The sequence below is a fragment of the Globicephala melas genome, chromosome 3 (genome assembly GCF_963455315.2).
Source record: "Globicephala melas chromosome 3, mGloMel1.2, whole genome shotgun sequence".
Lineage (NCBI taxonomy): Eukaryota > Metazoa > Chordata > Mammalia > Artiodactyla > Delphinidae > Globicephala > Globicephala melas.
The window spans coordinates 30,500,368-30,515,860 of record NC_083316.1 but is presented as its reverse complement, the minus strand read 5'-3'; the positions used below and the strand labels follow the sequence as shown (position 1 = coordinate 30,515,860).

Here is a 15,493-nt window from a genome sequence, read left to right as displayed (position 1 = left end):
AAATATTTTACTAAAGCCAAATAACTCTTCCCTTCCATTAAAATGTGTATTTTTGTTTATTAATGTGATAAAATTACTCTATCACTCAAGTGCAGATTATCAGCTTCCTGACTTTACATGATCTCACAGACAAGTTCCATGCTGAAAGACAATGAACCTAAATATCTAAACAGTACATTTTCGTATCTTCTGAGGATTAGAGAAATACGATCAAGAACAGCCAAACAATAAGGATGATGAGCAAAAACCAAGTCCTTTTTCTGATTATTCCCAATAGCTTCCTTTATGATAATGTTGAGTTAGGAATAATTCAAGTCTTAATTCTAACAGCAGAACAACAGCTCAGCATTTAACAATGAATAAAAGGGAGCAAATAAGGGGAGAGCCCTAGTTTGGAGAGCCTCTCTAGAAAAGCAATATTTCGGTGGTGAGCTAAGCACAAAAATAAGCTAACCATGTTTGTGAGGCGTGAGCAGGTAGGAAGGGGCAGGGAAGAGCGTTCTAAGCAGGAGAAAAGTACTGTGTAAAATCCCTCAGCCGTTTTGCTAGAGCACACTAAGAAAAGAGAAGAAATGGGCAGGGGCCAGATCACGTAGGACTTTAGAAATAAGAGCAAAGCATTTGAGTTTTAGTCAAAATGCATCAAGAAGGTATTAAGCGGATTTAGCATGAATAGTGGGGGAAAACAGACTGCTGCAGTACTCTAAGTGAGATTTAAGCAAGGAAAATGCTTGAGTTGAATTCTGAAGGAGGGATCTGGAAGAAACTGGAGAGGCAGGGAGAATACTTATACAGAGTACAGGTAAGGATGGAGAGAAGGACCAAGTACTGGGGAAGGAAGAAAGTGGGAACAATGAACTAACTGCAATGAAACCTTCATGTTGTGAAGTCAGACAGAAAGATGATGACAACTATAAAGTCCTCCGAAGTTTAGGAGAAGAATATAAACATAAGACTTTAGAAATTAAGGACTTGTGAAAGATCACCCAAGAATGTTAAAATGTATTCAGTCAATGTAGGGGAGATCCTGAAGACAGTCAAAAAAGAATGTAAAGACAGGGTCCTTAAGAACTTAAAAACAGGAAATATAATAGAAGAGTCTACAAAAAATGTGAGTTACGCATTAGATTTCCCTAGTCCAAATATCAAAAGAAATAACCTGGAAAAACATAACAATAGGGAGAAGTATCAGAATTAGAAACTGAAAGAACTGAAAGGTAAAAACTACCCAGAAATTTCTAGAAGAAAAAAACTAGAGTGATTAGAAAAATACCTCCCAAAAAAGGGTACAACGGCCTCACGTGAAAATATCCCACAAACCAAGAATTCCTAGAGCAGCACATTCTCAAAGTAGAAAGGCTGCCCTTATGAAAACAGTTATCACATTAGGCAGCTGGCAGCTAAAAAGGATGTTTAAGAGATGACACAGGGGTCAACAAAACAAAGATGCACCAACTAGTCAGAACCCTAACAAAATAGCTTCCCGGGAAACAGAATATGCATCACATAAAGAGGAAACTCCCTTGCAAGGATTACTCCCAGAAGCAGGCCCCTTGAAACTCCCTCAGACCATAGGCTCCTTCCACTAGCTACAAGCTATTATCTTTAAGGAAGTGAGGAGACAAGAAGAATCTATTCACAGCCTTTGTCACCAGTCAAGGAGAGTAAAATAACAAGGAAGAGATTCTAGACTAGGGGTCAGCAAACTTTCCCTTTGTAAAGGGCCAGATAGGAAATATGTTAAGGTTTGCAGGCCATATACATTCTTTGTCACATATTCTTCTTTGCTGTATTTTGTTTTACAATCCTTTAACATTGTAAAATTTTTAGTTCAAATGCCATAAAAAAAAAAGGCCAAGATCAACTATACTCCAATATAAAATAAAAATTATAAAATTAAATTAAATTAAAAAATTTAAAAAACAGGCCAGGGACTAGATTTGGCCCTCTGGTCACAGTTTGCTAATCTCTGTTGTAGAACATAAAAAGATGAGGAACATAGCCGTGAAATTTTTTTTTTTTTTTTTAAGGAAAAAGAAGGCATATTCAGACTGTCCTTGTTTCAGTGCTAATAATAAAATTCAAGAAAGCATATCTGTTGCTATTGTATACAATGCTGCAATAAATAAACTTTGTTCCTTGGTCATTTCCATGTGTGGATACATGTATCAGAGAAGTTCCTTAAAGTGGGTTACTGGTCAGAGTATCTATCTGTGTTTATAATTTGTAAGATAATGCCAAATTGCCTTCCACAGAATGGTACCAATTTACATTCCCACCAACAATGCCTGAAAGTGCTTGTTTCTCCAAATCTTATCACAGTTCACATTTTCCATCCTGATGGATATTATCAAATTATTCTTTAGAAAAAGAGCTTGGAAATTGATATCCCACCTTTGCCTTCTCCCCACATTTGCCTTCTTCCCACACAGGATAGTAGAGATCTTCTTCATCTTTGCCAGTCTTACAGGGGACAGGTAGTGCATCACTGGCATTTTAATTTTTTTCTTCAATTGTTAGTGAAGTTGAGTATAATTTTTCATGTTTATTGGCCAGTTTCATTTCTTCTGCTGTTGTCTGTCAATTCATTTTCTTTGACAGTTTTAATTTTCAAATAACCCCCTTTATTGGTTTGTAGAAACTCATATATTATGTATGGCTAGCAGTCCATTGCTTTCAGTATGTATTTCAATTTTTTATGAGCTTATAATTTGTCTTTTAATTTTGCCTATGGTATCTTTTGTTTTCTGAAGTATAAGACAGCTTTTTAATTATAAAAGTAATTCATGCTGTTTTGCCATATCATAGAAAGTGGAAGTTCTTCACTGCCACTACAAAAGTTATGTCCATTCCCAAAATGTAACCTCTTAAACTCTCCCTAGTAATTGAAAGACAGAAATATGTGAGTTATATATTACAAAAATAAGATCTTTTTGAAAACTATTTTTCATTTAATAAACGTTTGTGGAAATCTTTTTATTTAAAAAAGTTTCAAGAAAATATGGCTTATACTAACATAAGCAGAAAATAAGCAAGGACAGAGAACAATATTTAAAATCACGTTAAATATGCTCTTCAAAAGACACTATCATGTAAATGAAAAGCAAGACACAGACTAAGAGGAAATATTTGTGATAAACATATCTTATAAAGAACTTTATCAACCAACCCAAGAAAAGCAACCCAATTTTTAAAATGGACAAAAGATTTGGACACTTCACCAAAGAAGATAGATGTAATATAAATAAGAACATAAAAAGATGCTCAACATTATTATTCATCAGGAAAATTTAAATTAAAACCCAAGTATATATCACTATACATGGAAAAGAATGGCTAAATTTAAAAATATTGAAAATACCAAGTATTTGGTAAGCATGAAGTAACTAAAACCCTTATATATTGCTCCTAAGAAAGCAAAATGGTACAGCACTTTGGAAAAGTTTGGAAACTTCTTATAAAGTTAACACACATACCACACAGCCCAGCAATTCTCTCTTAGGTATTTACCCAAGAGAATCAAAACATCTATCTACAAAAAGACCTATATGGAAACATTTATAGCAACTTGATTCATAATACCTAGAAACTGGAAGCAACCAAAATATCTATCAATTGGTGAACAGATAAGCTGTCTGTTGTATATTCATCCAAGGGACTACTACACAACAATAAAAAGGGGGAAACACTACTGATAGAGGGAACAACAAAATCAGAACAGTGGTTGTCTGGGGGTCAGGAGAAAAGATGACTGCAAAGTGACTAGAAGGAACTCTCTGAGATAATGAAAATGCTCTATAACTTGATTGTGGTGGTGGTGGTTAATATGACTATGCATTTCTCAAAACTTGCAGTACTGTACACTTGAAAGGATGAATTCTGGTGGGTGTATGTAAATTATACCTGAATAAATGTGACTTTTAAAAAGTTCATTAAAAGCAATAAAGACCTGAATTAAAATGGTAAGAAATTAGTAACGTGGATTGATTTAAGAGATTCTCACAGATTGTAGCAAAAATAAATAAAAAGATAAAGAGAACTGGGTCAGAAAGAAGAAAAGGGAAATGGAGAAGAAATAATAGATCTGGATAGCCAGGACTCCTAAAAAGGAAATCAGGACAAATAATAGCTTCAACAGTAGTCTGAATTTTTAGAGGTACAATCCAATCTTATGAGATTAACAAAATCTTAGTAATACATTAAAGATAACAATTTGTGAGTCTGTGTACTGAAATTCCTTCATGTTAAAACAGTAGTAAGATAATAAGAGCTAATATTTACAGTGCTTTACTAAGCACCAAGCATTGTGCCACACATTTTGCATATATTATCCATTAATCATTATTACAACCCAAAGAAATGGAATTATTCATTCTATTTTGCAGGGAAATAAAACAAGGGTCAAAGTGATTAAACTTACCTAGTCACACAGAAAATGAACTAGTCAAAGCACAATTCAAATTCAGACTTGGGGCTTCCCTGTATGGTGCAGTGGTTAAGAATCCATCTGCCAACACAGGGAACACGGGTTCGAGCCCTGGTCCAGGAAGATCCCAAATGCCGCGGAGCAACTAAGCCCGTGCGCCACAACTACTGAGCCTGCGCTTTAGAGCTCGCGAGCCACAAGTACCGAAGCCCGCGAGCCTAGAGCCTGTGCTCCGCAACAAGAGAAGCCACCGCAGTGAGAAGCCCACGCACCGGAACAAAGAGCAGCCCCTGCTCAACGCAACTAGAGAAAGCCCGCGTGCAGCAACGAAGGCCCAATGCAGCCAAAAATAAATAAAATAAATAAATTTATTAAAAATTCAGACTCATATGACATGGAATCCATGTTCGTGCCCATCATGCACATGGACCCTAGACTAATACTTAGTTGTAGAACTGAATTTTACATAAATCAGTCTGCTATGGAAAAGAAAGCAGGGGGAAAAAATACTTAAATGGAAGCCTGGGGGAGTAATGAAATTTCCTTCCATCTCCATTATAACTGACAGTTATGACACAAGTTCAGCCACTTAAGCAGAGAATCATGCCCAATGGCTACAGCAATGACTCACCCATTCTTACTTCTAGTAACAGAAATTTTTAAACTTCTGAACCTAGGATTCACTCAGGAAGATGAGTGGGTAAAGGTTTTGTATTTTTTTTTCCTTTGAACTCTGGAACTATTTAATCAAAAGAAGAAACTAACAGATATATGCCAAGGACTACAAATGCCATTTCAAAAAGTAGAAATTACAGTTCAGTGGCAGTCAATTTTAACATAAAGTGAATGGAAATCGTAAGATGCAATAAAACTCTCAAATCAGTTACCTTGAGATTCCATGTCCTACTTTTTGTTTTTTAAAGAGCTAAACATATCAACCTGAGACCTGAAGCCCAATGCATGATGATGCAGAGCCAGAGATTTCAAAAACTGCCTGTTCTTTATTTGCCCTGAACTAATATGGTTTAAGCCAAAATTTTTTAATTTTCCAGGAAAAGAAATCGTAATACTTCCTCTCCTTTTAAAAAAAAAAATATATATATATATAGGTACATCCTGATGAAAATGTTTTTTTTATTCCACACAGCAAGAAATTTTTGGAGAAAAGGATGAAAAGATTCCATTATTCATTGCTTATTTAATGAATAATAAGTTCCTACTATATGCCAGGCACTATTCCAGGTGTTGGAATACAAGTAAAATATAAAAAACAGATGATCATTTCTGATAATGATAAGTGCTATAAAGAAAACAAACCAGAACAATGCATAGAGTGGGTGGTGGTACAGAGATTGGGAGATAACCTACTTTTTTTTCTTTAATATCTTTATTGGAGTATAATAGCTTTACAATGGTGTGTTAGTTTCTCCTTTATAACAAAGTGAATCAGCTATACATATACATATGTATCTCTCCCCTCTTGCATCTCCCTCCTCCCACCCTCCCTATCCCACCCCTCTAGGTGGTCACAAACCAGCGAGCTGATCTCCCCGTGCTATGCGGCTGCTTCCCACTAGCTATCTATTTTATATTTGGTAGTGTATATATGTCCATGCCACTCTATCACTTTGTCCCAGCTTACCCTTCCCCCTCCCCGTATCCTCAAGTCCATTCTCTAGTAGGTCTGCATCTCTATTCTCGCCTTGCCCCAGGTTCTTCATGACCTTTTTTTTTTAGATTCCATATATATGTGTTAGCATACGGTATTTGTTTTTCTCTTTCTGACTTACTTCAATCTGTATGACAGACTCTAGGTCCATCCACCATCCACAAATAACTCAATTTCGTTTATTTTTATGGCTGAGTAATATTCCATTGTATATATGTGCCACATCTTCTTTATCCATTCATCTGTTGATGGACACTTAGGATGCTTCCATGTCCTGGCTATTGTAAATAGAGCTGCAATGAACATTGTGGTCCATGACTCTTTTTGAATTATAGTTTTCTCAGGTATATGCCCAGTAGTGGGATTGCTGGGTCATATGGTAGTTCTATTTTGAGTTTTTTAAGGAACCTCCATACTGTTCTCCATAGTGGCTGTACCAATTTACATTCCCACCAACAGTGCAAGAGGGTTCTCTTTTCTCCACACCCTCTCCAGCATTTACTGTTTGTAGATTTTTTGATGATGGCCATGCTGACCGGTGTGAGATGATATCTCATTGTAGTTTTGATTTGCATTTCTCTAATGATTAGTGATGTTGAGAATTCTTTCATGTGTTTGTTGGCAGTCTGTATATCTTCTTTGGAGAAATGTCTATTTAGGTCTGCCCATTTTTGGATTGGGTTGTTTGTTTTTTTGATATTGAGCTGCATGAGCTGCTTGTAAATTTTGGAGATTAATCCTGTCAGTTGCTTCATTTGCAAATACTTTCTCCCATTCTGAGGGTTGTCTTTTTGTCTTGTTTATGGTTTCCTTTGCTGTGCAAAAGCTTTTCAGTTTCATTAGGTCCCATTTGTTTATTTTTGGTTTTATTTCCATTTCTCTAGGAGGTGGGTCAAAATGGATCTTGCTGTGATTTATGTCATAGAGTGTTCTGCCTATGTTTTCCTCTAAGAGTTTGATAGTGTCTGGCCTTATATTTAGGTCTTTAAGCCATTTTGAGTTTATTTTTGTGTATGGTGTCAGGGAATGTTCTAATTTCATTCTTTTACATGTAGCTGTCCAGTTTTCCCAGCACCACTTATTGAAGAGGCTGTCTTTTCTCCATTGTATATTCTTGCCTCCTTTATCAAAGATAAGGTGACCATATGTGCGTGGGTTTATCTCTGGGCTTTCTATCCTGTATGCAGAAAATTATAAGACACTAATAAAAGAAATCAAAGATGATACAAATAGATGGAAAGATATACCATGTTCTTGGATTGCAAGAATCAACATTGTGAAAATGACTCTACTACCCAAAGCAATCTACAGATTCAATGCAATCCCTATCAAACTACCACTGGCATTTTTCACAGAACTAGAACAAAATATTTCACAGTTTGTATGGAAACACAAAAGACCCCCAATAGCCAAAACAATCTTGAGAAAGAAAAACTGAGCTGGAGGAATCAGGCTCCCTGACTTCAGACTATACTACAAAGCTACAGTAATCAAGGCAGTATGGTACTGGCACAAAAACAGAAATATAGATCAAGGAAACAGGATAAGCTACTTCTAACAGGATTATTAGGATAGGTCTCTTTGAAGAGCTGACATCTGAGCTGAGACACAACTCAAGAGGTCACTGGTTTTCAGTTAATGAGACAAAATACACAAATTATGCAACTTGATGACAGTTATAGAGGGTAACAGAAACCCAGAAAATTAAGCAAAAAAAAAAAAAATCCTTAAGCTTATATAAATTTACAATGAAAATATCAAAGGAGAAAATATATTCAGGTACGTAGTATATATATATCAAAGAATATTAACTGTGCTTTCCCACACACCTTTCACCTCATATTAAAGCTTTCTGGTGATGCACATGATCCCACACTGACTTCCATACAGACGTCAACAACCTTCTTTCTTATTAGTAAACAACAAGAAAGTTCTGTCATCCCTAGGACTATCTTGACATACCAAGAATGACTTGTGATTTAATTAACCTACTAACTTTACGAATGAAGTTATCTTGTAACTTTTTCTTTCCTATTGATGATATCCAAGATTAGCTGCAAACAAAAAAAAGCTTGTTATGCAAAACTGAAGTAGCTAGATGGATTTGATATTATACTTTTCTTCTCAAGTAGAGCCTAATTAATGATGCCACTGATCAGTGATATCTATGGGGAAAAAGTCATATTTGGCCTTATGGTTACTTACCCTAAAAGCTTCAAACTCTAATAGTTTCAAAAATAATATTACTATGGAAACTCATAAAGCGAGTTTACCAATTCACTAATAATTATAAAAAGTTCAAACAAAAACATTTTGTCATTAACTTGAATTCAATTAATGAGTTATTGGCCAGGAGAAATGAGACAGTTACAATGATATGATTACTGAAGTTTATGTAACTCTGCTTCTTTACACATTAACTCATACACAAATCATGAATACAGTTTTATAAGAGGAACCTTTATCCATCTTCAGTTTCTTTTTCACAACTGATAACATGAAAAACAAAAGAAAGCACAAATGCCTGAAAAAAAACACTTATCTATCACACAATTATGTTAAATATTATGCTGCATAAGTATCAGCTGTAAACTAATTTTAAAAACTTTACCTAAAAGCTAAAATAGTATTACTTCAGTTATCTGGCAAAGGCAGTAAATAAAGTGTTAAAGTAAGTAACGCTTACCGATAAATGAACTTAAGCAAACACACGCACAACTCCCTTGACTATTTCTGATGGCACTTACTCTGAATGGTTTTAATCCCTCTGTGCCTATGCATAACATAGTGATTAATGGCACAAACTCTACAATTAGAATGCATGCATTCAAATCTCTGTTCTGTCACTTACTGTATGACCTTAGGCTAATTAATTTTTAAGCCTCCATTTCCACACTGTCAAAGGGAGATAATAAACATACCTATGACATAGGGCAGTTAGGAGAATTAACTGATATAAAGAATCTAGCCAGGCTCAATAAATGTTAGCTGTGATAATGATACACATTATTAATATTACTATTAGGTAAACAGAACATATCTTTGTTATCTAGCAAAAAAAAAAACTTATCTCTGTATTAAATAATATACACACCTCGTATCTAAAACTCAAAAGATAGAAAAGGGTAAATAATAACACATTTTCCTTCCACCTTGGTCTCCCAGATAATCAGTTCTTCTCTCTATAGACGACTAGTGTTATTGGTTTCTTGTGTACCTTTCCAAGAATATTTAAAGCGTATATAAGCAAATAGCCTATATTATTTTTTCCAAGCTTTTTAAAAAACTATGTACTATTCCATACTGTGCTTTTTTAACTCAATACATTTTGAAGACTGTTCCACAACTGAACCCTTTCTCAATGCCTTAGGTAGTGCATTTAACTTCAGTAATAATACCTTCCTTTTGATGGGAAAGTATTTTAGAGACCACTTTGTGATGATAAATAATTTTATTATATTATTATTTAACTGAGTATGAACATATAACTAGGCTCCTTTTACTAACAACTCTTACAAGAGTACAGATTTGCAATGAATTTAAGAGAAAACACTGATCAGGACTTCCCTGGTAGTGCAGTGGTTAAGAATCCACCTGCCAATGCAGGGGACACGGGTTCAAGCCCTGGTCCGGGAAGATCCCACATGTCTTAGAGCAACTTAGCCCATGTGCCACAACTACTGAGCCTGCGCTCTAGAGCCCGCGAGCCACAACTACTGAGCCCATGCACCACAACTACTGAAGCCTGCACACCTAGAGCCCATTCTCCGCAACAAGAGAAGCCACCACAATGAGAAGCCCACGCACAGCAATGAAGACCCAATGCAGTCAAAAATAAATAAAAAGAAATTGAAAAAAAAAAGTAAACACTTATCACTCCACTCCCACAGGGATGATTATCATCAAAAAAACAAAAACATATGCTGGTGAGGGAATTCCCTGGTGGTCCAATGGTTAGGGCTCTGTGCTCTCACTGCCGAGGGCTTGGGTTCAATCCCTGGTTGGGGAACTAAGATCTCATGAGCCACGTGGTACAGTGGGGCGGGGGATGTGGAATTGTTGGTGAGAATTTAGAGAAACTAGAACCCTTATATATTGCTTGTGGGAATGTAAAATGGTATAACCACTTTGGAAAACAGCTATAAAGTTATTAATATGTTAAACATAAATTTACTATATGACCTAGCAATTTGCAGTTTAGGTTAAAAGAGATGGAAATATATGTCCAAAGACTTGTACACAAATGTTCAAGCAGCATTATTCATAATAGCCAAGAAGTGGAAACAATCCAAATGTCCACCAAATGGTGAATGGACAAACAAAATATGCCATCTAGTGATAGATATGCCATCTATCTATCTATCTATCTAAAACAGAATACTAGTCAACCATAAAAAGGAACAAAAGTCCTGATGTATGCTACAACATGGGTGAACCTCATAAATACTATGCTAAGGGAAAGAGGCCAGACACAAGAGACCACATATTGTATGATTCCATTTATATGAGACATTCAGAAAAATCACACCTATAAGGCAGAGTTGTGGCTGCCTAACGCCGGAGGTAGAAATGGAGAGTGACCACAAATAGGAATGAAGTTTGTTTTGGGGTGATGATAATTAGATTGTGGTCATGGTTGCACAACCCTGTAAGTTTACTCAAAACTACTGAACTGCACGCTGAAAATGAGTGAATTTTATGGTATATAAATTAAACCTCAATAAAGTGATTTTTTAAAAGCAAATACTAAAACAAAATAACCAATGAAATTTAAATTAATTTTAAGATGTTGTTTTCTGACACAACACTATAAAGATTGAAACAACTTCTTTATTGTGAGACAAACTGATTATATCCCTCTGCCACAGTCCTTTAATCAGCCATCAGCTGAACAAGTTAATGAATACCAGTTGCCTGCACTAGCACAGGCCTATTTTGCTGTGTTACAGCAATGATCCAGTCTTTCCACCAAGTGTCTCTATTATAACTACTATGAAAACTTTGTTCATACAACACTTTATGACAAAACAGCCTTTCATTTGACATTTATATATGAAGGGTGTCTCTGCTCCCTTCTCATGAGGCTACGGCAACTGAAAGTGAATGGAGCATTTGAGCCCAGGTGATTTTAAACACAAAGGTAAACAAACGCAGGCATTAGCGTTGTGCCAAATGGTTATCAAAATGAAAAAAACAGAATTTCTAAATTAGTAAAAAGAATTCATAAGCCCCTGAGAATGCCCATAAACCCCCGTCTGAGAAAACTGTAATGTGCCAAGTCTCAGAATTTACTGCAGTATGCAGGGCTGAGTGACCTCACGCTGAACGGTCACAGAGTTGAGCAGTTCCAGTGAGTGCCCATTCACAGAATGCTTTGGGAAGACAATCTCCACAATGCATGGCCCAAAACAACTGTGTCTTCAGTTATGGATCTTTGGGGGACTTCTGAAGTGGAAACTTATTTTAACATTTATATGAATAGCGATTTTAAACCAACGAACACCTGATGAAAAATAGTAGCATTCATCCACTTGAAAAGGCTGAACATCTGACACAAACGATGAACAAACTACTGAAAACCATTATCATATAGTAATTAAACCTGCAAAAAAATTTCTCAGAAGTGAATGTAAGTACACAACCACTTAAATCAATACTTACTACGTATGAAATTGTGTTACATCTGACTAAAAAACACTTTATTGACTAAATTATCCCAGAACTTAAAGCAAGAACCAGGCTTATAAGTTTCCAAACTAATGATTAACTTGTTAGTCTGTTAGCAGACCAGAAGATTAGAGTACAGGAATATAATTTATTTTCAACAATAAAAAAAAATTCATTCTATACGTCCCATTGAGTTTCTTTTTTACTTTTGCATATCGGATACAGGCAATCCTTGCTTTGCATGGTTCTGATATGCATGAATTTCAGTCGCTATGGTTTAGATAAATAATACCAGACCCCAACAACATGGTTCAAATTTCAGTTACTATGGTATATTAACTGTGAGTAACTGCATAAAGTACAAATTTTGCTACTAGCACTTCAGTCCAAAAATCACTATATAAATAGCAGCTGTGCATCCTGATCAATGACCAATCACACCACTTCCTCCAAAATCTGTCCCTGATTGGTCACTGTGCATGTGTTAGTTCACGTACAGATAGCAAAGCACATAATTGTGTTGCCTCCCTTGTCTCCCAGGGATAAACCCATGTGACATTTCACAAAACGGATAACCAAAAGACAGTGTCAAAGAAAAGAACACAAGAGGCAAACTGAAAGAGCTCACAATGGCCACAGCTGAAACAATCTGAGCAACAAAATAAATAACACAGTATTGACTTATAATTCAAGGTATAAATAGAAATGAACAAATAAACAAACAAACATTCTTCCTTGCAGAAGAATTCCAAGTACTTTATGTAATTATCACCCCCTTCAGGAGGGACAGCTTAATTTTTCCACTCTACCAAGTGTGAGCAGCATTTGTTGACTTGCTTCCAAAGAATGCCATATGGAAAGGTGAGGAAAAAGTAACTCTATAGTGGAGAAACCTTAAAAACATGATAGCATGTACACCTGATATGTGACAAGAAGGGCACTTCACCTCTGTGATCTTCAGCCCAAAAACCCACAGCCTCAGTCTAACCATGAGAAAAATGCCATTAAAAAATAAGTCAAAGGATATTCTACAAAATACCTGACCGATACACCTCAAAACTGTCAAGTCATGAAAATCAAACAACGACTGAGAAACTATCATAAACCAGAGGAGACTAAACAGACATGAAGACTAAATGTAATGTAATATCTTAGAAGGGATATTAGTTTATAAAAAAAGTGAAATCGAAATAACGTTTGGCATTTAGCTAATGATAATGTACCAATGTTGGTTTAATTATCACAAACGTAACGTGACATGGTAATGTAAGATGTTAACAATAGGAGAAGCTGGGTTAGGGGTATACCTGAACTCTGGACAATCTGTATATCTTTTCAGTAAATTAAAAATTATTCAGAAAGTTAAAGTTTACTAAAATTTTGAAATGGAAATGTCAATATGATCTCATCATTTAAGCACACACACACTTATCTATATTTTTCACCTCTTTCCACTGAAAAGGTCACGAAGTAATGATACCCCAATGTCAATGAACATGTGTAGCATCCAGATTTGGTCTCTGAATACCATTCCCACTAACAAAACAGGTGTCTGTGGGGAAATGCTCACTCTGGGACCTGGAAAGGCATGTACTGGGAAGCCTACAACATGTTGTTCCAGAAAATAAGTAAGCTTTTAAAGACTAATGAGGTCATGTCAAAACTACATAGCAATCAGGGACTCCCAATGGCCAAATCTGAGACACTTTAAACATCAAAAAGAATAATGACTGGGACTTCCCTGATGGCACAGTTGTTAAGAATCTTCCCGCCAGGGCTTCCCTGGTGGCGCAGTGGTTGGGAGTCCGCCTGCCAATGCAGGGGACACGGGTTCGTGCCCCGGTCCGGGAGGATCCCACATGCCGCGGAGAGGCTGGGCCCGTGAGCCATGCCCGCTGGGCCTGCGCGTCCGGAGCCTGTGCTCCGCAGCGGGAGGGGCCCCAAGAGTGAGAGGCCCGCGTACCGCAAAAAAAAAAAAAAAAAAAAAGAATCTTCCCGCCAATGCAGGGGACATGGGTTCAATCCCTGGTCTGGGGAGATCCCAACATGCCATGGAGCAACTAAGCCCGTGCGCCACAACTACTGAGCCTGTGCTCTAGAGCCCACGAGCCACAACTACTGAGCCCGTGAGCCACAGCTATTGAAGCCCGTGTGCCTAGAGCCCACCCACCACAACAAGAGAAGCCACCACAATGAGAAGCCTGCGCACTGCAATGAAGAGTAGCCCCTGCCCGCTGCAACTAGAGAAAGCCCGCACACAGCAACGAAGACCCAACATAGCCAAAAATAAATAAATAAAATAAATAAATGTATTTTAAAAAAAGGTCATCATACTAACTCAAGATAGATGTCACTATTTTAAATCATAAGAGCTATTTTAAATATAGCCATCATTGGAGATACTCAGTTTTTTTTTTTCCTTTCAATTGATCCTATATCTGTTAAGATCTATTTAGGGAATTCTCAAATCTTTACTACTAGACAGCTTAAGAGTTATAACTTCAAACTTTACAAATCAATGATTTGTAGAACACTGACCAGAGCCACTTTAGTCAGCAAGGTTATTTTGCTAGATAACTATATAACTGCCAGAGAAATTTGAGGTCTGACTCAATTCTGATCCACATAAGACAGACATCTATTATGTAGTATTTATTGGCAAGTAAGCACAAACAATTCATATGATCTGTTCTGCAGGCTTGAGAAAAATCCCAGCATCTCATTTAGATGCTCCAACCACCACTTTCACAAAAGGTTCACTTTCGGAAGCAAACGCTCAACAGTCCACAGACAGGAACTTTCTCCATATAGTTGATGAAATCCAGAGTTTACAAGTGGAGATTAAACAAAACCCCTAAGAGTTCAGGTTGAAGGCAAAACTAGATTTATACCCCATTCATGCAAGAGTAAGAAATTGAGTCAGAGTAATTTCAGCTAATCCACATATCTTGAATGTTTTTAAATCTCATCATTGAAAACTCATTTCCAACATACGTTATGCAAGTTAACAAGATAGTTTCACCAATAAAATCCATTTCTGATATCCAATACACTAAAAGATCAACGATGGTCAAAAGTAGAAATAAGAGGGTGGCTTATGGTAGCAACATGTAAAGTCCTTTATAATATAATGCTAGCTGACCATACCTGCACAGTGCAGCACCAACTAGCACTTGGCTTAACATACGTTGTACACACACATAGTATTACACAGTACTTAATGAAGTGTTTTAAAATAAACTAGGCAAGGTAACGATTTCTAAATTAAAATATTTTTAAAAAAACAACAAAAGACAGTCTTTAAAACATAACAACAAAAGGCAGTCTTTAAAACATAAATTAATGAAACTAAAGGAAATTTACTAAAGAATAAATTAATGAAACTAAAGGAAATTTACTAAAGAAAAGAAACATAAAAGGTACACTTCGCTTTCATCTGAATAACGAACGTAGTACATAGTCATGTAAACTTATTGTATTTTGGTAAAAATCATCATAAACAGAATTCAAATAACAAGAGACTGTGTCTTCAAATATGAAGGTATTAAGCTGCATAATACATACCATTCACAGGGCTGAAGGGATCGAAATGCCTTAAAAGAAGCATCCATTCCAGCAAAATCCCAAAACTTAACATCATAGTCATATCCTCCAGTCACCAAACGGGCACCTGAGGGATCCAGACCCAAAGCAGAAACCTGGTTTAAAAAAAAAAAAAATGGAGAAAAGCT

The 15,493-nt window shown here is 36.3% G+C and overlaps 1 protein-coding gene across 5 annotated transcripts in view; it reads right to left on the bottom strand.

Annotated features, from left to right (window-relative positions):
- The window catches only part of WDR70 (WD repeat domain 70), a 318,604-nt gene that overhangs the window by 229,961 nt on the left and 73,150 nt on the right, over positions 1-15,493 (bottom strand). For all 5 annotated transcript variants that reach the window (XM_060295722.1, XM_060295720.2, XM_070045132.1 and 2 more), the window contains one exon: positions 15,327-15,460. In XM_060295722.1, coding sequence (XP_060151705.1) covers positions 15,327-15,460 — 134 coding nt within the window. The remainder of the gene's footprint in view (positions 1-15,326; positions 15,461-15,493) is intronic.